Source organism: Micropterus salmoides, unplaced genomic scaffold (assembly GCF_014851395.1).
Source record: "Micropterus salmoides isolate LMB-PRFRI ecotype aquatic unplaced genomic scaffold, ASM1485139v1 Ms_hic_scaffold_3, whole genome shotgun sequence".
NCBI classification, from domain to species: domain Eukaryota; kingdom Metazoa; phylum Chordata; class Actinopteri; order Centrarchiformes; family Centrarchidae; genus Micropterus; species Micropterus salmoides.
The window spans coordinates 3087494-3113879 of record NW_024042261.1 but is presented as its reverse complement, the minus strand read 5'-3'; the positions used below and the strand labels follow the sequence as shown (position 1 = coordinate 3113879).

General features: G+C 43.3%; 1 protein-coding gene across 1 annotated transcript in view; it reads right to left on the bottom strand.

The window, feature by feature from the left end:
• nf1a (neurofibromin 1a) overlaps positions 1–26386 on the bottom strand; it is a 194261-nt gene that overhangs the window by 115363 nt on the left and 52512 nt on the right. Inside the window, 10 exon segments of the mRNA XM_038693756.1 lie at positions 6861–6923; positions 9374–9509; positions 11425–11522; positions 11630–11791; positions 17725–17936; positions 18037–18218; positions 20852–20968; positions 21098–21181; positions 21437–21559; positions 26087–26226. Coding sequence (XP_038549684.1) covers positions 6861–6923; positions 9374–9509; positions 11425–11522; positions 11630–11791; positions 17725–17936; positions 18037–18218; positions 20852–20968; positions 21098–21181; positions 21437–21559; positions 26087–26226 — 1317 coding nt within the window.

The following is a 26386-nucleotide window of genomic DNA, read 5'->3' as shown; positions in this document are numbered from 1 at the left end:
GCTTGCTTGTAACCTTTGCCAGCATCCAATCACAAGTGATGAGTACTAGCCAATCACAACACAGTAGGGCGGGACTTGGTGAAACTCTGGCAGGGGGAAAAAAACATGATTCAAACGGAGCGAATGAGATGAGAAGAAAGCTCTGTGAGTGACAGGAGGCGGGGCTATGTGGGCACTGCAGCGGTGTGTGTATCTGCTTGCTGTCGGGAGAAGAGAAGCCCAATGTCAGGATCGATACTGTGGAAAATGAATATTAAAACCGTTCTTCCTTTTTTTAACAAGCTAGGTTAACACACTCACAGCCTAACTGCATCTATGCAATCACATTACATAATCTAGATATGCACATTGGCATATAGTTTACTATGTAACTAAATGCCTGCCTTGTACCTACTTGATGTTTTCTTTTCCTTGAAAAATAGTATGCTCATTTTCTTTAAAACTGTGCCATTAACCTGAAGATGAAATGACTATACGCACTGCGCAGCAACAACTGCATATGTATTGAGGAAGTGGATCAGGTGATTGATTGCGGAATGTTTTGTCTTGTGATTTTTTTTATGCTGTAGTGGTGAAACGTTACCAGTGGAAACACTGCATGTATTTATATGTGTAACAGAGCAGAGTAAGGGCAGCCATGGCCAACAGTGAAAGATGTCAGGTTCAAGAGGAGGAAAAGTGGAGGAAGACATACAAAGTGAGACTTAAGACAATCTTAGTTCATTTTGGACTGTCACATGAGTGAGAAAGGTTCTTCATCTAGTTACAGCACATGTCAGAGAGAAGGGAGGAAGAGCAAGACAAGAAATCCAACCACCTCCTCTCAGTTAGTGAAGAAGTCATCACAAAAAAAAGAAGGCGGATAACAGACGAGCCATGAGTTCAGGTGTAGTGTGTGACCCTCCAAAAATATCACAACCTGCACATCACATCTTTCTTTACAGCAAAATATGCATATTCCAGAGGGGTTACAATGCAAAATCACAATTTCCAGAACGGACACAGTCAGTGCTGCTAAGAGATCAGTCTGTCCCTTGTCCACATCCCAATCAACCGATAACATTTAAGCATGATTGCACGTAATAAGTAGTTTCTGGAACAGCTATCTTTTAGGGATTTTACATCACTTATGTACAGTGATTAATGAAAATCCAAAAATAAATCACCAAAAATCTCAGATTATCAGATCTGCAGACAGAGCCAGCCCATTCAGGGGTACCCCAAGGCTCAGTGCTAGGGCCCCTTCTCTTCTCAATTTACACCACCTCACTGGGGCCGATCATTCGCTCGCATGGAGCAGACTCTACCTATCTTTCCCGCCAGACGACCCCACCGTCTTGGCGCGGATCACAGACTGTCTCTTGGACATATCTGCATGGATGAAGGCTTGCCACTTTCAACTATACCTCTCTAAGACTGAACTCTTGGTCATTCCAGCCAAAAGGACTCATGTCACTCCATTGCTGTGTGACCTTCATTGGCTACCCGTGGCCTCCAGAATCAGATTCAAGTCACTAATGCTTGCATACAGAGTGACTACCTAAACTCCATAATACAAGTTTACGTTCCTTCTCCGCCACTACGCTCCTCCAACGAACGCCGCCTGGCTATGTCCTCCCTTCACACAAAGCAATCACAGTCCTGGCTGTTAGGGTTAGATGGAACGAGCTACCATATGCCATCAGAGCAGGTGCGTCCCTCTCTAACTTCAAGAAGCTCTTGAAAACTCATCTCTCCCGTCTGCAGACACTCACTAACTACAGGAGACCATTCCCAAACACTGCTGGCACTCAAGGACTGGCTGAAGATCTGAATGGATTTTACTGTAGGTTCGATAAGCCCACAGTCACACCTCTTCTGCACTTCAACACCAACTTCACAGTCACCTTCCCACACTGCCCCCCCCCCTGATCTTCAACAGATCAGTTCCCTCCTGCTTCAAACTCCACAATCAACCCGGTCCCCAAAAAACCCTCCATCTCTGGATTAAATGACTACAGGCCTGTCACACTGCCATCTGTAGTCATGAAGTCCTTTGAAAGACTGGTGTTGGCCCACCTGAAGGACATTACAGTCCCCCTGCTGGACCCCCTGAAGTTTGCCTACAGGGCTAACAGGTCAGTGGATGATGCAGTCAACTTGGGACAGCATTTCATCCTTCAACACCTCTACTCTCCAGGGGTATGTGTGCAAGGATCCTGTTCGTGGACTTCAGCTCAGCGTTCAACATAAGCCCAGACTTCCTCAACACCAAGCTCACCCAGCTCACTGTGCCAGCCTCCACCTGCCGGTGGATCACAAACTTCCTGACTGACAGGAGTCAGCAGGTGAGGCTGGGGAACATCACATCCAGCACCCGGACTATTAGCACTAGCGCACCACGGGGGTGTGTGCTCTCCCCCCTGCTCTTCTCCCTCTACACCGACTCTACAACGGCTGCACCTCAGGAGACCCATCTATCAAACTCCTGAAGTTCACTGATGACACAACGGTCATCGGCCTCATCCGGGACGGTGATGAGTCGGCCTACAGATGGGAGGTTGATCAGCTGGCTCTCTGGTGCGGCCAGAACAACCTGGAGCTTAACACACTCGAAATTGTGGAGATCAGTGGACTTTAGGAGGAACCCCCCTACTCTGCCCCCCATCACCATCCTAAACAGTCCTGTGTGTGCTGTGGAATCGTTCAGGTTTCTGGGATCCACTATATTCCAGGACCTAAAGTGGGAGCCCAACACCATCATCAAGAAGGCCCAGCAGAGGATGTACTTCCTGCGCCAGCTGAGGAAGCTCAACCAGCCTAAGGAGCTGCTGATCCACTTCTACACAGCCATCAGCCAGTCTGTTCTCTGCACATTTCAGGACTGCTACCAACAATCTGGACGAGTTTACAGAGGATGTGACGTCCTACATCAGCTTCTGTGAGGACACATGTATACCAACACGCACCAGGGTGAGTTACAACAATGACAAACCCTGGTTACAACCAAACTCAGACAGCTCAGGTTGGAAAAGGAGGAGGCATTTAGGAAAGGGGACCGAGCCGGGTGCAGGGCGTTAAAGTACAGGTTTAGTAAGGAGGTGCGAGAAGCTAAACGACTGTACGCAGAGAGGCTAAAGAACCAGTTCTCTGCAAACGACACCACTTCTCTCTGGAGGGGGTTCAGACAGACACTAACTACAAACCCAAAGCCCCCCACTACATCAACGACTCTCGCCTTGCAAATGAGCTGAACCAGTTGTACTGCCCCTTTGAGAGTCAATCGGAGACCATCCCCCCATCACTGACTTCCTGACGGACAGGAAGCAGCATGTTAAGCTGGGAAAACCTGTCTCTGATTCCAGGACCATCAGCACCGGTTCCCCTCAAGGCTGCGTCTTTCCCCTCTGCTCTTCTCCCTGTACACCAACAGCTGCACCTCCAGTCACCAGTCCGTCAAGCTCCTGAAGTTTGTGGATGACACCATCCTCATTCGGTTTATCTCTGATGGTGATGAGTCCGCCTACAGGTGGGAGATCGACCATCTGGTGACCTGTTGCAGCCAGAGCAGTCTGGAGCTCAATGCTCTGAAGACAGTGGAGATGGTCGTGGACTTTAGAAAGAGCCCAGCCTCAAGCTCCCCCATCATCCAGCGTGATTCCCCAGTCGCCACTGTGGACTCCTTCCACTTCCTGGGCACCATCATCTCCCAGGACCTCAAGTGGGAGCTGAACATCACCTCCATCATCAAAAAGGCCCAGCAGAGGATGTACTTCCTGCGGCAGGTGAAGAAGTTCAGCCTGCCAAAGACAATGATGGTGCACATCTACACCACCATCATTGAGTCCATCTTCATCTCCTCCATCACCACCTGGTACACTGCTGCCACTGCCAGGGACAAGGGCAGGCTGCAGCGTATCATTCGCTCTGCAGAGAAGGTGATTGGCTGCAATCTTCCTTCTCTTCAGGACCTGTACACCTCCAGGACTCTGAGGCGGGCAGGAAAGACTGCAGCTGACTCCTCCCACCAGCTTCTTCCCGTCTACAGCTAGCCTCATCAACAAGGCCCGGGACCCCCACTGACACTCCCCCTTGCAAATAATACATATGTCTCTGCACATGTAAACACTATTTCATTTCATATCATGCACAAACCTGGCACATTGCACACATTTGTTAGTAATTGTTAACCTTTCTTGTTGAATATTTTTTACATTGTCAATTTATATATTTCGTGGCAATACGTCCGCACTACATAAACCCAGAATAATGCACATGTTCTGCAAATAGTTATTGTTTTTCTCTATTCTTTTTAATATTCTTATATAACTTGCACTGCATTGTCTATTCCATATTTTTATATTTCTACATTTATTTATGTCAACTATATGTTTGTAGCACCTTATCACCAAAGCAAATTCCTCAAATGTGTAAAACACTACTTGGCAATAAAGCTCCTTCTGATTCTGATTGTCTGTGCAATAACCCAGTAACTCTGTCTCTAATAAGCCACCTGTTTACTGGCTACCGCCTATTATTTATTCATCTCTCTCTATTTCAGAGCTTTTCATATTGTATATTATATATACTGTATACCAAATCCACCTACCTCAAGTACATAATACCTGCACATATTTATTGCAGCATCCTTTGCACTATGCTCCATCACACTGTGTACATGTGTACATGTATGTGTATGTGCACCTGTATATCACATCCACTTCCTACATAATAACATACATAATACATACATAATAATAATAATTATGATCATTACACTATTGTCTCAATATGTCTATATTGTTTTTGTTTATAGTGTATGTATGTGTTCTCTATACTGTAGCCTGTGTGTGATTGATATATATTTTTTTATCTTATTTTATAATTGCATTATTGTATAAGTAAGCACATTGTGAGCATTTTACAATCCTGAGTCAAATTCCTCAAATGTGTACACATACCTGGCAAATAAAGCTGATTCTGAAAATATGACCATTTTGGGTGAAATATCAGTTTAAGCCTTATCTGTAAAGTAAGAGCATCTTAAAAAATCAAAACTTATCAATCACAAGGAGTGATCTCCGATGAAGGAGCACTGACATTAACCCACACAACACATATTGTATCTGCATGCATGAGCACACACACCCACACGTTCGCTGTCCAACAAACTGGAGTTCTACCTGTTCAAAGTTTACTCTCTTTTCAGGAGATCCTTTTCCAGCACATTTTAGGTTACATAATCTAGTCTGAGATGCCTTTTTCAGGAGAAAATGTCATTTTTTTCTCTACTGAAATATTTACTGAAGAATATTTGATGAGTGCATTTGGCAGATGCCATGACACACCCATAAGAGTTAGTCAGCAACCTCGTTAGATTAGATATCCAGTCCTGCATCATCATAATTCAACCTTATATGGCCCTAACTTTCATCTGCTGCTTACTGCAAGATTTATACATTTCTTCTCAATTGTTCACTAAACTGGGAACCCTGCTATGGCTTAAAAAGGACTTTAAAAAGTAAAATGCTGTTGGCAAAGTAAATGTCAATATCATGTTGCATCGCAAGTGGTATGAAATTGAAAACGGAATTGTATATGAAGCATTACTTCAAAATCCATCAGGAAATACTTATACCTATGCCATGTTTTAAATAAATGACATGAGATGGCCAGATGGTGGTGCTATAACAACAAACTTTACATTTTGGCCTGTCACCTTTGAACTGCAAGTCTCAGGAACAAATGTTTGTTTTCTGGATTCTGTGGGTCCAGATGAAACTATCTATTTGCAATTTTCCCGTCTCTTTTTTTTCACACATATTTTGTGCTGTCATCACCAAATGTAGTACAGAATATCTCTGGACCAAGCTGGAGCCAAAGTTCCTTTCTCAGATTTTTGAGATTCAAAATATAGAAGCTGTTCTATAACTGGCCTCCCGCAAGCAGCCATACATGGTTCTCAACAACACTGTAAGCAGCAATTCCAGGGGCAAAGCAATCAGCCCGCTCAAAACAGCCACTGCACTAGTATATTATTTTTTTCTGCAAAAACAAATTTTTAGCTGATGCTCACCACCATTGGTTGAAATAAAAACAAACTGGCACCACAGCCCCTTCTCTAATCCCCTCCTTTAGTGTTATATACCAACACTGCAGCTTCACAAGCTATAAGCATGAATGGAGGAAATTTAACCATGTGACAACTAAGAATAAAGCAAGAGAGTTGAAGCAAGTTGAAGCAAGTTCAGGCTGAATCTGCCCAGGAGCAGCTATATTTTAGTGCAAGGCTCTAAGGAAAAAAATGTCAATGTAGAAAACCACACTCTTAGATCCAAAGAATTGCTCTTTATATATATGGTTGGAAAAGGAGACCATACAGCTGAGCAATCCAACCCATGACAGAGGGAGTCAGTTTATCAGAATATTTCATCTAAAGGCTATTCATCTTTTTTAGAAAGCCACGCCTGCTGAGGCAGGTGAGGCGTACAGGTGTGTGTGTGTGTGTGTGCTGTAGATTTATTAACATGAATCATATAAGATGGCGAAACATGATTTGAGTGCAGATGAAATGTTCTGAGAAAATGTCTCCTGAAGTACAAGCAGACAGTCCAGAAAGAAAAGAGAAGAGAGAATGCCACAGTTTCCTGGGAACTGTTAATTGAAAATGCAGCAAATGGCGCCGATATTAGTACAATGATTTTAAGAGAGGGTTGTACACAAATATGGAGAAAAGAAAAACACATTTCCAGGAAACACCAACTTAAAACCAAATTGAAAAAATGAAGAAATTGAAAAGAATCAAATGAATAAAATGCAAAAAAAGCTTTTTTGCTTCAGGGGGAAAGTGTCTGAGGGGAAAATAGATTCTCCAAACTTACTGCTTTTTTGTTTTCCTTTTTTTCTTTTACTGTTGCTTTATTCAGTAGAGAGTGGCAAGTAGCCTACAGAACAGAGATGAGCACAATCATGGTCACAGCAGCAGCTACACACACACACACACACACACACACACACACAGCCCTAACCACTCCAGGTGTGCACACATTCACATCTAGTAAAACAGAAAAATCCAAACTGCTGTTAGAAGAGTGTTCATCACTGGTCAGGGACTTGAAGCGTGTCCATGCATGCGCTAGCGTGGTTTGACTTCAGCAGACTGTTTTAGTGTGTGTGTGTGTGTGTGTGTGTGTGTGGGCGCCTACACAGTTGCAAAAGGAAATCCAAGATGGAGAATGAGAAATCAAAGATTTCAACACATAGAAATATAAAACCCAGACCACTTTTATGGGGATGGGTATGAGTAGAAATTAAATCTTCCTTTCTTTTCACTGTAGTAAGGGCAAGGCAGCGGTAGCAGCAGAGTGAAACTGCCTGGACATTCAGGTGGCACAGACAGTCAAAGTGAGAGTGCAGAGGAAAGTGTATGTGTGCACTGAAGTTGGACTAGAGCACCATTTGCTAGACATATTTGGTGATACAGGCCAGTCAGCTGTCACTCTCCCATGTTGTGACCACACCTAAGCCATCGTTAGATTTGGGCTGAAGCAGAGGGATAACTGGAAAGGCTTATGCAGAGCTGCCAAATTTGGATGTTTTCTGCAAAAAGAAGACATGCTGATGGACAGAGAAAGAGTAAGGTGTGAGGGACACGTGCCCTGACAGGGCAACCCTCTGCCTGTTACATGCTGTCTGTGAGCTCAATACACAGCAGCAAATGGGAAGCCAATGGTAGTTATAGTTATCACAGTCATTGTTAGACATAACATCAGTCACATTTCAGTGGTCTAGTGTTAGCTCGTTTGTGTTCAGAACATCGAGCAACTTTATTTAAAATGGCCCCAGAAAGTTAGTGATGGGGATCTCCAGTCCTTTTGTAGAAGGTTTAAAACCTAACCTGCTCCTTTGGTATCACTGCTTATAACCTGAAGAATGTGTCGCCAATGCAGTTTAATGCTATGCTAGTACTATATATCTGCCCAAATCTCTCCAATGTCCATTATCAACATACAAGCAGAATGAATCCTGCTACAAAATTATCTGATCAGCTGAAACCATGGCAGTGCAAAGGGTTAGGTGTGGCCATAGTGAGATTTTTTCTGACACTAATCTTTGCCAATAGTCTATAAAAGCTGGACTGAGCCTGTCTTACCCCAGGTGAACTTGTTTTTCTTCAACCACAGCCATATTTAACTAGCTTTTGTCACTGTCACTATGATAATATTAGTAATAACCATGTATCAACATGGGAGCCCCTCTCTGGACATGATGTGTACATCACAACATGTGATCACAGGCTTCTGCAGTTACACCTGCCTGTTTCATGTATAAGGCCTTTTACTCTGAGAATGGAACTGCTGCTCACTGGGACCTGCATTAGTGTCACACAGAGCTCGGCTTACTGCTCAAATGAGCCCGTGTTGTGCCTGCCGGGTGGTCGGAATGCCCTTTTCTTTTTATCATTATTATTATTATTATTACATCTAGTTTTATTCTTGGTAGGGAAAATCAAGCCACGCTTCAACACAAACACTACACTGTGAAGACTACTTTCACAGTTCTGTGACTAGGGATTTTTAGTTTTTATTTTCACTATTGATAAAGAGATTTCTTAGGGGCTTAATTTAGATAGCAGGAAAGGGAAGGCAGGTTGGAGTTATAAGCTTTTCCCACAAGTGTGTGTTCACTGATCTCTCAGCTCTAGTTCTTTGCCTCTGTAACTGTCCTTCTTTATCCTGATTTATACTTCTGGGTCGAGTCTACTGATCCAAGCCAACCAATCACAGTTTCTGCGGTCTACATCGCTGCGACGTGTAGTTAAATTTTTCGGGAGGTGCACGTCAGGCGACGGCATAGATTCAATGGAGAAGTAGGCTTTAGGGTGAATGACAGTCAGGCGCCAGGCTTGCAGATATCGGTGTTCTCTGGGAAGCTTACATGACCTAACCTTACTGGCTCCTTTAGATTCCAAAGTGTCATAAGGAATGCATTGGAGCCTCAGCATCAGACAGATGGCTGCTCAGGTTTCAGGCCAGTCTCTTTAAACTTCGCTGTGTAAGACATCTGTCTCTGAAAACCTTCTTCCTCACACCTGACAGATGGCTCATAACATTTCTTCTCAGCTGCTGTTCTTACATTATGCTGTGAGTGTGTGTATTAGTATACATTAGTATGGGTCCAACTGGAAAGCAGCACTGTCTAACCATCATGATGGCAAAAGCTAGGAAAACAAGGGCCTGTTTTAGAATCCCAGTGTTGGTGTATGGGCCCAGTAGAATGTGTGTAGAGCTGAAAGGTATGTAGTGGTGCAGTGAGTGGAGAGGCAGCAGCTTGAGATAAGTGACAGTGCACACACACAGGTAAGGGCAGAGAAGCGGGGGGGGGGGGGGTCTACCTGGTAGAGACAGTGGCAGACACTGCGCAGCTGTGGGGGGAACTCGCTGGATGAACCGATGATGGCCTGGAAGAAGCGCTCCGTGATCTGCAGGAGGTTCCGCTGGTTCTCCTCCAGGTTCTCTCCTTGTTCCAGCCTGATGAGACAAACAAGGAGCTCCTGTCAGTGACGTCCAGGTGTAGACTTACAAAACTTCTCATCACTTATGATACAAACAATTACCCTAATAAGTAGGAATTCCAATCACAGTCTCAGTGCTGACTGCGCTGCTCCACACTGTTGCCTACCCACAATGCCCTCCCTCTAGTACTCAATCAGCTAATAGCGGGCCTCCAAAGGTGATGTGTCATGGCTGCAATCAAATCAGTCATCACATACCTTATCATAATTAAGACTACCCAACTTGCATTGTATCTAACGTTACATATGCGTCACTGTACTGAAGATATTTCCCTATGCACATGTATGCGTTGAAATGGTTTTGGTTTTCTGAAACAGAACACCTCACCTAAAAATGAAACAAATGTATTTTTCATGTTGTTTTTACAACTTTACATTCACTATAGCTCTGTTAAAAACTAATACATCAAAACAGGAAGATGTATTCATGCTGAATCCATCATGTCATAAAGTGAATGCCATCTTTTTCACATCAAAAACTTGTGACTGTACATTTCAGCTCAGATCCAAGTGAGTGGACCTTGCGTGGAGATCATTTTCTAACACATACTGATCCTGAAAAAGAATCACTCCTATACAAACGCGGTTTAAATTATTGGTAAATAGTATGTACTTGTACATCGCCCTTCTAGTCTTGAGTCTTCTTAGTCTATATAAAAAGAAACCGAGACACAGATCCTTCCCTCATGTCATAGTTTGCCCAGCAGAGGGCACTCTGCAGCTCCCGTATTGAAAACAGCAGGACACATCCACCACAAAACAAAACAATCAGCTGACCAGAGCAGAATTTAGAAATCCAGGATAACAGAAAAAGTGAGGCTGGACCTAGGGTATCCTGGCTTTATCTGTTTCACAAAGGCCAAACCAGGCTGATGAGGAGCGACTATGTCAAACAAGATGGAAGTAATTCAGATAAATGCATGTCAACAGCTTTATTCAAGAGACCAAACAGTCGATCACAGATTTATTGATCCTGGAATGGAAAACATGTGTGCAGTGTACTTTAAAAACAGTGAGAAACTGCGAATAAAGGTTCACGATGAAAAAAGCACATATTAAATAAAATAAACACAGCCGCAGTATTAAAACAGCAAGAAAAAGCGTGGCAGACAATAGAGGAGAGACTGAATACGTAAGTAGCTAAAAATATCACTGCTCTTAACTGAAACTATAATAATTATAATGTTACCATTCATGATAAGGTTCTGTCATAGTTTTAAAAGTTCAGTGTGTAAGTGATTTAGTGATATCTAGTGGTGAGGGTTGCAAATTGCAGTAAATGTAAAAAATGTAAATGCTCTGTATTTGTATAGCACCTTTCTAGTCTTTTCGACCACTCAAAGCGCTTTTACACTACATCTGCATTTACCAGTCATACACTGGTGGAACAGCCACTAGGGGCAATTTGGGGTTCAGTATCTTGCCCAAGGACACTTCGACATGCAGCCTGGAGGAGCCGAGATTGAACCACCGACCTTCTGATTAATGGGCAACCGGCTCTACCTCCTGAGCCACAGCTGCAAAGCTGTCTATTTCACAGTAATAAATATACAGTTGTCAATAAGATGGTGACCTGCATGAGAAATAAAGAAAAAGAAATTGGTTATGATAATCATCTACTTATAGTGATCAATCTGACCCAGACAGACGTGATCACAGCTTTAATGTATGGTGTCTGTGTTGAGCAGAGTGCCCTCTGCTGGTAACCGGTTCACAAACCTCTGCAGCCCTCTCAACTAATGTTGGAGTTGTGACCAAGCCTAAACACTTTCTAAGAATAAGAGCAAAATTGCACAAATGCCAGAATTATGTTACCATGGTATTACTGAATAGATACTACATGTTATCAGAGCAGAGATGCAGGTGCTTACCTCGTGGGGTCCACCTCAAAGCTGATGTGTTCATGGGTGGTGATGACCCCTCTTAATAAAGGCTCCAGTAGCTTCTGCAAGTATGCTGCACCATATACCTGCCATAAGACAATAGAAAATAAAGCCAGTAATGTACATACAACATGTCCATTTAGGCTGCCATTTTTTTAATTATTTCATGACAGAGGCATGCTGGGTTTTCTACCTTGAAACAGAAGGTCATTATTTTGCTGGCCAGGCTGTTTCCTCTGAAAAGAGTCTGCATGGAGTCGGCCAGCTCCACCTCTTTAGAGAACATGTTCCATAGCAGCTGGTAGAGGAGGTGGCGAGAATCAAACAGCGTCACCAGGACTCGGGCTAGCTCATCCTAAAAATACAACACGCGCACACAAGTGTTGGAAAATGTATGAATGCATTGTACACACTTTATTAGGTTCACCTGTTCATTTGCTTGTTAACCCAAATAGCTAATCAGCCAATCACATGGCAGCATTTAGGATGCAATGCATTTAGGCATGTAGACATGGTCAAGACAACTTGCTGAAGTTCAAACCGAGCATCAGAATGGGGAAGAAAGGGGATTTAATTGACTTTGAATGTGGCATGGTTGTTGGTGCCAGACGGGCTGGTCTGAGTATTTCAGAAACTGCTGTTCTACTGGGTTTTTCACACACAGCCATCTCTAGGGTTTAAAGAGAATGGCCCGAAAAAGTGAAAACATCCAGTGAGCGGCAGTTGTGTGGACGAAAATGCCTTGTTGATGTCAGAGGTCAGAGGAGAATGAGATGACAGAAAGGCAACAGTAACTCAAATAATGGAAAAATGTTGCCTGGTCTGATGAGTCTTAACTTCAGCTGCGACATTCAGATGGTAGGGTCAGAAACAACATGAAATAATGGGTCCATCCGCGCTGTATTCAGGCTGCTGGTGTTGGTGTAATGGTGTGGGGGATATTTTCTTGCACACTTTGGGCCCCTTAGTACCAACCGGGCTTCGTTTAAAGCGGCAGCCTTATTCAGTATTGTTGCTGACCATGTCCATCCCTTTATGACCACAGTGTACCATCTTCTGATGGCTACTTCCAACAGGATAATGCACCATGTCACAAAGCTCAAATCATCTCAAACTGGTTTCTTGAACATCACAATGAGTTCACCGCCTCCACAGGCACCAGATCCCAGTCCAACAGAGCACCCTTTGGGACATGGTGGAACAGGAGATTTGCATCATGGATGTCTCATGTGCATGACTATTTACACCACACATCGCTTCCCCGGAGTCTTCTTCTTCGCCCACCATGGCAATTCCCTGTTCGATTACCCTACATTTCTTCAGACAAACGCTCTGCTTGCCTATTTTCATACCACTTCTCAACGACAAACAGGATCCCCTCAATGTGGTCACAACGTATGTCCTCACAACTATTCACACAAATCTCTTCAACCTCCGTCCTCTCCCCTAGTCCTCCCAACAAATCCCAAAATAACGCCACCTGACACTGGCACTGCTCAACAATTGATCATTAAGTAATAAAACCCTCATCCTGAACAAATTCATCACCAACAATAAACTGGACTTCCTCAGAATCACAGAAGCCAGGCGAGCCAATGGAACTGGTAGATGAAAAAAATCCACCAGCCAAACATATTTTTCACTGGCAAAAATAATTACATGCCTTTTTATGTCATGTAAACATTCATTTCAGTACTTTTAAAGGTCCAGTGTGTAATATTTCTGAGGATCTATTGACAGAAATGTGATATAATATCCATGATTATGTTTTCAGTGGTGTATAAAGACCTTACATACGTACGTCGCTGTATTTTGTCGTAATGTTTCTACCATAGCCGACAACGGACAAACAGCACTACAGAGCGTGTTTCGTCATCACCGTGTTCTTCTTCTTCTTCTTGTATAATTCCGGCAGTGTCGACGCCCGTCAGTAGATTAAATGCATCCGTAGAAGAAGAAGAGGAAATAATAACAATAATAAACAGTCTCTGAGTAGTCTTCTGGTTTATTAGAAGTAAGAAGAGAAGTGATATTTGGACAAATGAACAAGGATACGTGTTGAAATGAAGCCAGACAGAGTCGGGACAGATGCAGACAGATGATGGCAAAAAATCACGGATGTGATTTTCCCAGATAGAAGGCTATAATGTGGGACAGATGTTTTCAAAGCGGTGCTGAAGTTGTATGTTTTCTGCTGGACAGGTAATTAACTTAAGTTTGTCAGACTTTAGCGATGCAAATGAAAGTTGTTGTTTGTTAGCTTTAGCTTGAAGCTAGCCCTAGTCACGAGAGACGTGAGGTGTTTCCCCTGTCAATATCTAACTTTGGATTAATTTCATGTCGCCTACTTATTCTCCAGCCTGTGGGTTGGCTTTGCCGATTACATTAGCGAGACAATCAGCTGATCAGTAAATAAAACTATAACGTTAGCTTAGAGCATGGAAGCATCAGCCAGCTGAACTTTTACCTTTTAACTCACCCAACCAGAGAAAGACATTCTGGCCAAAGGATTAAACTTTGCCATTACACCACAGCAACTACCTATATCACCTCATCACAGCTACAGAATCGGCCATTAGGAAAAAACAAATCAAACAGAAGCGGAACAGCTCAGACTAAAGGTATCTGCAGCCCTTTCTAATGCGAAGGCCCCCCTTCCAACCTCACCATCCAAGAAAGGAAGGCTGTGACATCTCTGAGCAAGGATCAAAACATCACTATCTTACCTGCTGACAAAGGAAGATGCACGGTAGTCCTTAACACAGTGGACTACCAGAACAAAGTCAACATACTACTAATGGACACAAACACATATGAGACACTGAGACGAGACCCAACCGGATTACCGGATACAAGAAAAAGGCCATAGAATGTCTACAACAGCTACAGAAGGACAACACCATCAACCGTGAACAATATTACCGTTTGTATCCTGGAGAAGCCATTCCAAGCATTTATGGACTACCCAAGATAAACAAAGACGGAGCCCCACTCAGGCCGATTATCAGCAGCATTAACTCAGTCACCTACAACATTGCCAAACACATTTCTACCATCTTAGCTCGTTTGGTGGGAAACACGCCTCACCACATCCAAAACTCTATTGACTTTGTAAACAAAGTTCAAGGACTAAAACTGGATGCAGATGAAACCATGGTATCCTATGACGTGACTTCTTTGTTCACCTGCATCCCCACCATAGAGGCAGTAGAAAGCGTTAGGAAACGGCTAACACAAGACAACACCCTGGACAACAGAACTAGCCTCAGCCCTGAATGTTTCACTTTCAGTGAAATACTCTGGTCAGCAACGCATCATCCGTCCTGAACCCGTCACGCTGCTTTTCTTCTTCTTGTTTTAATTGTGGGTGCTGCTGACTTCCCTTCACAGTTACAGAGATGTTCTACATGCTGACACCGGCTTTACTGGAGGGGAACATAGCTAACAGCGGGCACAAATAAACCGGAGAGGGGAAATATTTTAACGGGAGGACAACGGGAGAGAACAGTAAAATACGGGAGAAGCCCAGGGAAAACTGGAGGGTTGACAGATATGCACATTACTGTGGTAGCCAGCTAGCTAAATGCTAAAAACACTGCAGGTACTCCAAGCACGACTTGACGGCTCCCGGCTCAATCCCCTAAAGCCCACCCTCTCACATATCTACGCCAATCAGACACAAGTAACCTGAAATGAACATAAACAACAACCAATGAACCTCCCTAATCCGTCTGTTACACGATTGTGGATCCCTTGGTACAGTGGGGACCAACACACAACAAAAACAATGCTGATCTGCTGTTGGATACTTGTTACTGTTGGAAAAAGCTATTATATGACGATATCATACCGAATACGTTTACCCGCCAATGTGGCGGGTAGCCTTCCAACATTTAGCTGCCAAACGGAAAATCTACCCGCACGTGGTGCTTGGCGGGTGTTCATTTCCACCCCTGTGTGCATGTAAAGGCAGGCAACCCAAAACTTTTGACAATATAGTGTATATATTATATAGTGATGGGAAAAGTCACTATTTTGAAAGACTTGAGTCACCAAATCTCATTTATTAAAATTAACTAATCTTTTTTTGTCATTTCGTTCATTTTAACTAGGCTGGTTATTGCGGCGCTGCAGCCTTCTAGTGGGCGATTTTTAAAAAAACAGCGCAGTTCTCAAACACAGAAGGCTGCCTTGCTCTAATTGACAAAGTATAATGCACAAATTCACCTCTTGATCTTTCTCTATCATGGTTCTATAAAGCCCCATGGAGCCACAACCAAATTCAAACCATGTAAAAACCACAGAAATATGTTGTCAATATTATTATCGATTAAGCCACTAATCTGTCCATTTTCACAATCTTTCCTGAGTATACAACCAGACCAGCCATATATATATACACACAGGTGCTGGTCATATAATTAGAATATCATCAAAAAGTTGATTTATTTCAGTAATTCCATTCAGAAAGTGAAACTTGGATATTATATTCATTCATTCATTGATTCCACACAGACTGATATATTTCAAATGTTTATTTCATTTAATTGTGGATGCAGTCCACTCTTTGTGAATCTCCCCCACATTTTTGAATGGGATTTGTTTCACAATCCTCTCCAGGGTGCGGTTATCCCTATTGCTTGTACACTTTTTTCTACCACATCTTTTCCTTCCCTTTGCCTCTCTGTTAATGTGCTTGGACACAGCGCTCTGTGAACAGCCAGCCTCTTTAGCAATGACCTTTTGTGTCTTGCCCTCCTTTGCAAGGTGTCAATGGTCGTGTTTTGGACAGCTGTCAAGTCAGCAGTCTTCCCCATGATTGTGTAGCCTACAGAACTAGACTGAGAGACCATTTAAAGGCCTTTGCAGGTGTTTTGAGTTAATTAGCTTATTAGAGTGTGGCACCAGGTGTCTTCAATATTGAACCTTTTCACAATATTCTAATTTACTGAGATACTGATTTTGGGGTTTTCGTTAGTTGTCAGTTATAATCATCAAAATTAAAAGGAATGAACACTTGAAATATATCAGTCAGTGTGGACTGAATGTATACATTATACAAGTTTCACTTTTTGAATGGAATTACTGAAATAAATCAACTTTTTGATGATATACTAATTATATGACCAGCACCTGTATATAATTGATTGATTGATTGATTTTTATTTAGAAGGGACCATGTGCAATTAATAACATAAATGTAAACATTTGATGCATTACACCAGAGTTAGCCTTAGGCTAATTTACATACATACCAATTATAATTACTATCACTATATCTCTAAAGTGCTCATTCATACAGTAACGCCTATCCATGAGTAAAATCTATATATTAACATCAGATTTACAGGGAATATATTGAAGTAATAAGCCTGACACACTAGATGAATAAAACACACTCTTATTAAAATTTAACAAATTTAATAATGATCTCAAACACTGCAGGTTGTTCACCAGTGAGGAGCTGTGAAACAACAGCACAGCTCTGTCGATAAGTAAAAAGTAAAAGTTAAGTTGCGTTCTCCGGCGGACCGGATCAGCTGTTAGCTGTAAACAAACCACAGGGCTAACGCTAACGTTGCTATGTGGCTGTGTTTTAATGGCTTAATGTCCGGGTCTGTTTGCTTTGGAGAGGAGACTACCTCTGTGGTAATTCAGCTCCCGGCAGAACTGTGTCAGAGCTCTGAAGTGGAGCGGACCCAGAACAACTCTCATCAGCTGTTGGCTGTAAACACTAGCAGAACTAAAGTTACGGTGCAGCTGTGTTAAAACTATAACTTAGCACAACATAACTGCGCTGTAATAACGTTATGCTTTATAAAATGTCACAAAATTATCAAAATAGATATTAGATATATGTCAGTCCAGTGACTGTTACCTGACAATAGACTTGCCTCTCATTCCCCGGTGCAGGCAGGAAGTCAGACTCCGAGGAGGACCCATGTGAGCGCTGAACGATTAGTTCATTCCTGCTCCACAGTAGCCGAGATGTCACGTGAAAACTCAAACCCAGAGACCCACAGTTGAGAGTCGTGAACTAATCATTTCTGTTTCCTGTGCTGACGGAGACCTTGCAGCTGCTGTGTAACGAGTGAACGTAAGAGTCTAAGACTATTCACGCATGCGTGAAAATGAACGAATTACTCACTGAGACAACCCGTTCCTCCTGAGTCACATACAAGATTAGGTCAAATGAACGAAACGTTCTTTGAATGACACAACACTAATATTATACCCACTGTCAATGCAATGTTTGAAACTAATCCTAAATGAAGAAGAGTTACGCACCCACTGGGACCCAGGAACCACATTAGCCAGTGCCATGGCGATGGGCAGCTCTCCCTGGTCTCCCATCATGGTGACCAGCTCCACCAGCCTCTCAAAGCGATCAGCCAGAACTGTCTCTGCCAGCGTGTCAAACTCTGTTCCCTGCTGCAGGATCTTGGTCAGCACTTCCATGAAGGTGGCTCTAGTCTGCAGGTCCTTGTGGTAACCAAGACCTTAGGAGAAAGAAATGAACACTGGAACTCATGGAAAACACTGTTGGTAATGTCTATGTACATTTTTCAGTTGCGATGTGTGATGCTGTGGCTGACCTACCGATGGAGTGCATGAGGCCGCTGTCTACGTTAGCATTGAGCAGGTTGGACATGGCCAGGACAGTGCAGTGTCGAAGGGAGGCCAGGCGGCGGGACATTCCTCTCTTTCGTCCCCCCACTGCTTGGCCCTCATCCTCCACCTCACTGCAGTCATTCAGCAAGTTCATGAACAGGGTGAAGTACCTGCACAGCACCACAAACATAAGCTCATTTATTAGAAAAGGTCTTTTGCCCCCAGTACAATATATTCAAAGGCTTTGACACATTCATAATGCTTCAGTCATCCAACCGGACCACACGCTGGAGTGTGTTCTCAGATGATCATGACTTGAGTCTTAGGAGTACTACTGATAATCTTGTGGAGTGCAGGGCAGGCTGGATGGACAACCTGCCTGTATACCCTCATAAAGGATGTTGCCCACAAATGTTGAGTATAAAGCCATCATCATGAAGAGCCAACAGAAGGCTGGATGCTCAGACCGAGCACTCCACATCACACCACCACGGTGTGGAACAGAGGATCCTGGAGCTTATTTTTATGCCACGTCCTGCGCTGTGAGCATTTCTTCTGACAAATAAAGTCACCTCTTTCTTTTTAATTAAATTTGAGGACCATCAGGTGCACATTTTAGACAGAGAAGATGGATGGTTTGAAAGAGGTGTCAAGTAAGCCATCTACACCCGGTTTGAGAAGCCGTCGCTGAACAGAGGAGGGGGTCTACGCCACCACTTATCCCCCACTTTACAATGCAGTCCTATCATCACTTCCCAGGAAACTCAACAAACGTAACCTCTTGGCCTCAAGTGAAGATGCCAACGATGGTCGTTCAGACTTGGCCTCAGGTAGCACTAACGACCATAACGACTGTCGTTACAACAGCCAGGAACACCAACGAACCAGCGGTATTGACGATCCTGGCAAACGACCCCACTGAGGTTAAATAGCTGAGTTTCCCTGCCAGTCAGTCAGAACTGAAGAAGTCCTTTGGATGAGGGACAAAACGTCTTCCAGTATCTTCAACCAAGTCCAGTTGCCCTAGACTTTAACCTTCTTTGGATAACTATGACCTGGATGACTGAGAATCTTCAAAGACGTACAATATATTCATTTCAAGACATGTTAAAGAGGCAATTTGTAGTTTTTTAATGAAGTTACTTATCAATAAATAACTTTTTTATTGCCTATATAAAAATATACCACACACCTGCTTTCTCTGTCCCTTGGAACAACCACTATTGTGCCTCCTATGTAAAGGAATCGGGTCGGATTTTCAGCATGTGCACTCACGAGCCTCTTGCCTACTGATTCTGAACTGGACACACAGCAACAACACTGCAGCTAATGAGATGGAGGACCTCAACCGACAAAACCGACAGAGTTGGCTTTCATCGTGTTGGACAGGTAAACTAACACTACCGCTAAGCATGTGAAACATACTGTGGTGATGACATTGACTCAAGTCAGATAACATTACTTTCCACATTACTTTACCAGCTAACAATCCATGTCACAATCCTGTGTACCACCAGTATTGGGTCAAAGTGTTGATTTTAGCCTGCAAGAACTGATGTAATGGTACAAAGCAAATGTGGAGCGGTTTGTTTTTACAAGCCTATGGTGATGCTAGACAGGGTCAGCCAGCTAACGTTACATTAGCATGGATCTGCTCTTCTCCCTCTGCACAAACAACTGCACCTCAGGAGACCCGTCTGTCAAACTCCTGAAGTTTGCTGACGACACAACGGTCATCGGCCTCACTCTCACAACTGTGGAGATCAGTGGAGGAACCTCCCTACTCTGCCCTCCATACTCAACAGTCCTGTGTATGCTGTGGAAACCTACAACACAGACCAACACGGACACCATCATCAAGAAGGCCCAGCAGAGGATGTACTTCCTGTGCCAGCTCAGGAAGCTCAACCTGCCTAAGGAGCTGCTGATCCAGTTCTACACAGCCATCATCCAGTCTGTTCTCTGCACGTCCATCACTGCCTGGTTTGGATCTGCCACCAAAAAGGACAGGAGCAGACTACAACAGACAGTCAGGACTGCAGAAAAGATCATCGGTGCCAACCTGCCCTCCATTCAAGACTTATACATTTCCAGAGTCAGGAAACGGACACGAAACATCACTGCAGATCCATCTCACCCCGGACACAACCTGTTCCAGCTCCTCCCCTCTGGTAGGCGCTACAGAGCACTGTACGCCAAAAACAACAGACTCAGGAACAGTTTCTTCCACAAGCCATCACTCTGATGAACAGGAAACTCCAGACACACAGTGTCAGGAACAAATCCTGTGCAATAACCCAGTGACTCTAACATCTACCTGTTTACTGCTTGCAATTTATTCATCACTGAAGTAATTCAGTAGCTCTTCATATTGTATATACTGTATAAATCAAATCCACCTACCTCATGTCCATAATTATACCTGCACAAACATATTAATCCCAGCTTCCTTTGCACTCCACTACACTACACATTTGTCTTGCAGTCTACAACATATATGCATACATATATACAACATGTTGTTGTTTTAGAACTATGTGTGTACTGTCCACTGTAGTTTGTGTCTGTTTTTGCTGAGGTTGTTGTCCTGTTTGGCTATGATTGTTCTCTGTCTGTACATTTAAAACAATGTAAGACCAGAGTCATATTCCCTCAGAAGCTCCCCATCTCTCAAGACATCACAATATTCAGATGTTTTTCAATATGAGGGACGTGTCCTGATACAGACTGAGGGTGTGCTGAATATTTACATCTCTTCATTAATGAGACATCTTGTTAAGATTAAGTGCAGATATGTTCTTACTTGAGGAAGAGCTGCGATTTGGCCTCCATAAGTTCTACTCCGTCTCCCTCCTCTGGCTGCAGAGGAAGACCAGCTAACAGAGACACTACTGCCTCCATACTGGCCTGGTCCAGATCCCTGTGCGTGCGCACGCACACACACACACACACACACACACACACACACACACACACGAGAAAACAGTGAGGAGGAAGCTCTCCCAGCTCTTTACGATGCATTAGCTGAGCTCATTGAACAGAGCTGCACCTTGTCAGACACTTGATGTCATCATCAGCAGCTTGGTTGGAGGTTCCCATCACCCAGTCTGTCAGGTACTCCACCATCTTGTTCCTACAAACAGCAAATGAAGACAACAGCCTGAGTGAAAGTTCCACAAAGGAGCATGGAGAAAGAAATGAGCATCTGAAGAACAAGGTTTTTAGGTTTGGGGTTACATTATCCCCCTTTGACGTTGTTTCACATGTCTATGTCCTGCTCAGTTTTAAGGCCCACTAAACACACCTCTAAAAAGAGGTGGCTTCATCACTGACCAGCAAAAATCCAGAATGATGTGTGAATACCTAACGATAACCTGTTGTCACAGACCTGAACTTCATTTCCTGGCAGAAGGACAGGTCATCTCGTCTCTCCATCATCACCTCCACCAGCTGGCACAGCTTGGTTTTGATCTGGATCGCATGAACCACGTTTCCCAGGATGCGCACATACCTGAAGGATCATACAGGTCAATACAAAAAATGATTAGCTAATTCTCAACACACACTGACAACCAAAAACAATTTGAGGAAGCCTTTTAATTCTCCCGCTTTCTTACAGTGCATGCTTTTGCATTCTTTTGCTGAAACTCTCTTTTTTTTCTGCTAGAAATTATGAGCAGCGGCTCTTGGATACTTTTAAATCACTGGGACTGTCAGATAAAGCTGGCTCTTGCCATACTTTAAACATGCGAGTGCGGCCTATCAATAGCACTAGCCTGTACTGCAGTGACTGGAGTTGTAGCTAATGCTAATTAGCAACAAGATGCCCCCCCCCGTCTCCACGGACAACTTCCACTCTAAAGAAAATTACTGTGCTGGAAACCAAAATCCACAGGTTAGAAGTAAATGCGGAAGTGAATGGACTATTTGGGAATGACACTACTTTACCACTACTTTACCGTGGACCCAAAACAGTGGACAAGAGCATGCTAACACACACCTAATTAGCACCAACAAGACAACCAAGAAGCAGGAGGCCTGTGTACTGGGCAATAAATCTGAAAGTGGGAGTTCTTCCTGGAACGCTCTTGGTGCAAAGCCTAAGAGTAAATCATTTCCTTGGGAAATGGGAGGACGAGTAACAGGCAGAACCCAGCGCCCTGAGATTTGTGATGCGACTGGCTGGCCTGCATTATCATCCAGGCAGAGCGCCTCTTCAACCCCTGTTCTTGGTAGGACACAACCGTGGACAGCTGCGAAAGGGAGAGTTAGCAACAAACCTCCCCAACAACCGAGTGTGCAACAGCAGAACAGATTTTCACCACTATTGCAGGACCCTGGATGTCCGTCTGATGACCTGGATAACATCCCGTCCTCACACAGAAGGGTAAGGACTGAGAGTAAATCTGTAAAAGTAAAACTGCAGCCTTTTACTTTCTGATTTACTCTCAGTCCTTACCCTCTAAATCTAACGACTGGGCCTCAAACTCTGATTGTGGGTGACTCTGCTGTAAACGATGTAAGAAGCATGCGCAGTAACAACACCAAAATACTCTGCTTTCCGAAGGATACAGTGTCTGACTTGGCAGAAAGAATCCTGCATATCGTGGCTGAACATCCTCCTGTGAAAAACATCATACTGCACATCAGGACCAATGATGTTGTGATGCAACAGTCTGAAGTGTTGAAAGAGGACTTTAATAATCTGTTGAACAAAGGTGTTTATCAGTGGCCCTATACCGCCGATCCAAAGAGGAGCTGAGAGATTCAGCAGATTGATGGCACTGAACACGTGGCTCTCAACAGCATAATTGTGGTTTAAATTTTTCTTAATGTCAACACTTGAGGCCAAACAGTGGATTACTTAGCAAATCTGAGGTAGAACATTCAAAACAATTATGATAAAATCTTTGTCAACAAATACACACGAGTTAAATTAAGTAAAAGATTTGATTAATTAAGTCCTTTTTCCGCAACAAAATAAACATCAACAAAAAATCTAAGTCCTAATTCATGTATGATTCAAGTGAATAAAGTCAAACATTTCTTGAACATTTGTTATATTGTTACTGAAAAATACACTATTTGTGTATCTTTCACTGGAGGCTCAGCAAGGTGAGCACAGCTACATGTATTGGATGATAACATAACCGTTAGTAAGCTGGACTGATTATAAATGAGATGGTTGTCACACTTAGACACACTTGTCAACAGTTGGACCGCATTAGGAACTTTACTGTAACGTTAGTTGATGGCTCTTCTACTGTGGTGTTGTCCTTCTCCAAAGTTGCATTATTGTATATTATATGGGTCACATAATACAGTGACTGAGATGGTGGAGAAGCTGTGTACCCGAGTATCTGTAAAACTGCAATAAATCTAAATTGAATGTTCCAAAGCATTGAGCAGTGGATCTGTGCTAAAGTAGCTGGCAGTTCGCTGTAGTCAGAGAGAGGCTTGGGAGCACACACATGTCTAACATGCCGACCCGGAGCATTCTCATTAAAAGAAGAATAGTGGCTGTTCCAAGAAAAAGAGAAAACACGTGTGTGTTTCCTTTCTAAGAGAGGCTACGGCTCATTGACAATAAGGCAGTGAAATTGTAATTTTTTAGGTAATTTCACTGAAAAACTACATACAGCCCCTTTAAAACATTGTGAATGGCGTGTTCAATGCTTTGCCATGAAACACAAAGTTGTTGTAACTTCAGTGTACATGCTCACATCTGTACCAAACTTTACATGTTTGATGACAGTCCCCCCTGAACACATCTACATGCCACTATTTAGGAACGAAGTCCCGTTTAACATCCTTTGTGCAGCGTCCAGAATGTGTGACGATTCAGAGCTGCGGCAGCGCAACCGTAGCACCCCCCGAAGCACATCACAGCGCGAGGGCGCGTTCAACACTGCTTGCAGCTTAAATTTTCTGGTTATTTTTTCACTTTAGTATGTGACTATTTTTTCAGCATGCTTTTTATTGCTCTAGCATTGACCGTGTGTTAGGGTCTTCACGCCATCCTCCACACCCCCGAAGCCATGTTTCAATATGTTTACACACAGACACAAAGAATGTTATCCATTCAGAGATCACATGTTGAACGTGGAAGACATAGAATAGTGGCTTATGGCTAGTTTTGCTAACATGTAATGGCTCATGACAGGTTAGCCAGATGATATGCAAGCTATTTTCGAGCTACAAGGGGTGTCACTGCCCCATCTAAATGTGTCATTTCCAACAGTACTCTGGCATCTGGAAAAGGTTCCACCCGTCACTACAGGGTGCGCCAAAGCACTACAACAGAAATTTGGACACATGTTGTAGCAGTCTCCCGCCAGAGCCATTCAGTACTCAAATTCCACTCAGACAGTACTGGGCCATGGGAGAAGTACTACAACCCCAATTCCAATGAAGTTGGGACATTGTGTAAAACGTAAATAAAACCAGACTACATTCATTTGAAAATCCTTTTCAACTTATATTTAATTAATACACTACAAAGACAAGATGTTTAATGTTCAAACTGATAAACTTTATAGTTTTTTGCAAATATTCACTCACTCTGAATTTGATGCCTGCAACATGTTCCAAAAAAGCTGGGACAGGGGCAACACAAGACTGGGAAAGACACCTGTTTGGAAAATTCCACAGGTAAACAGGTTAATTGGAAACAGGTGAGTGTCATGTTTGGGTATAAAAGGAGCATCCCCGAAAGGCTCAGTCATTCACAAGTAAGGATGGGGCGAGGTTCACCACTTTGTGAACAACTGCACGAGCAACAGTTTAAGAACAACGCTTCTCAACGTACAATTGCAAGCATTTAGGGATTTCATCATCTACGGTCCATAATATCATCAAAAGATTCAGAGACTCTGGAGAAATCTCTGCTTCAAGGCCGAAAACCATCATTGAATGCCCGTGACCTTCGATCCCTCAGGCGGAACTGCATTAAAAACCGACATCAACGAAAAGGGTATGGGCTCAGGAATGTAAATGTAAATGCTCCGTACTTGTATAGCGCCTTTCTGGTCTTTCCGACTACTCAAAGCGCTTTTACACTACATCTGCATTCACCAGTCACACACATTCATACACTGAGCCTAAGTGCTCAAATGGAAACTAACATTCACACTCTAGCACTCTAGCATACTCATACACGGTGGAATAGCCGCCAGGGGCAATTCGGGGTTCAGTATCTTGCCCAAGGACACTTCGACACGCAGGGGGAGCCAGGGACTGAACAGCCGACCTTCCGATTAACGGCCAACCCGCTCTACCTCCTGAGCCACAGCCGCCCCAAGGAACACTTCAGAAAACCATTGTCAGTCAACACAGTTTGTTGCTACATCAACAAGTGCAAGTTAAAACTCACCATGCAAAGCAAAAGCTATATATCAACAACACCGCCGGCTTCTCTGGGCCCGAGCTCATTTTTTCTCATGTTTTTGGAAATTATAAACGTCGTGTCCTCCGGGCCAAAGAGGAAAAGGACCATCCGGACTGTTATCAGTAAGTTCAAAAGCCAGCATCTGTGATGGTATGGGGGTGTGTTAGTGCCCATGGCATGGGTAACTTGCACATCTGTGAAGGCCCCATTAATGCTGAAAGGTACATACAGGTTTTGGAGCAACATATGCTGCCATCCAAGCAACGTCTTTTTCAGGGACGTTCCTGTTTATTTCAGCAAGACAATGCCAAGCCACATTCTGCACGTGTTACAACAGTGTGGCTTTGTAGTAAAAGAGTGCGGGTACTAGACTGGCCTCTCCCATTGAAAATGTGTTGCGCAAAATACAACAACGGAGACCCTGGACCCTGTTTTGGAACTTATTGCAGGCATCAAATTCAAAGTGAGTTAATATTTGCAAAAAACAATAAATAAAATTAAATATAATAATAAAAAATTAAATATCTTGTCTTTGTGGTGTATTCAATTGAACATAGGTTGAAAAGGATTTGCAAATCATTGTATTCCGTTTTTATGTTTTTACACAACGTCTCAACTGGGGTTGTACAAGGGGTAGCAGGGGGTACTGACCTGACCAGGTTGAGCATCATGGTCTCGATGCTGGCCTGTCCCAGGTGTTCAGAGCTGCCCTCTGTGTGGTTATCTAACAGGTTCTTCATGATGGCTATGGTCTGCTCCACAAACTGGGTGTTAGTATCGTTAATAGGAACCTGGAAACAGAAGAACCACATACATTGCAGAGAGAAAGATAACGAGGATAAAATACACAATCACCAGCCACCAACAACACTTAATGTGACAAAAATACAGCAGGGCCTTTTTGGTTTTTTGGGGGGTTTTTTTAGAGGTACTACTCAGACATTATTCTAG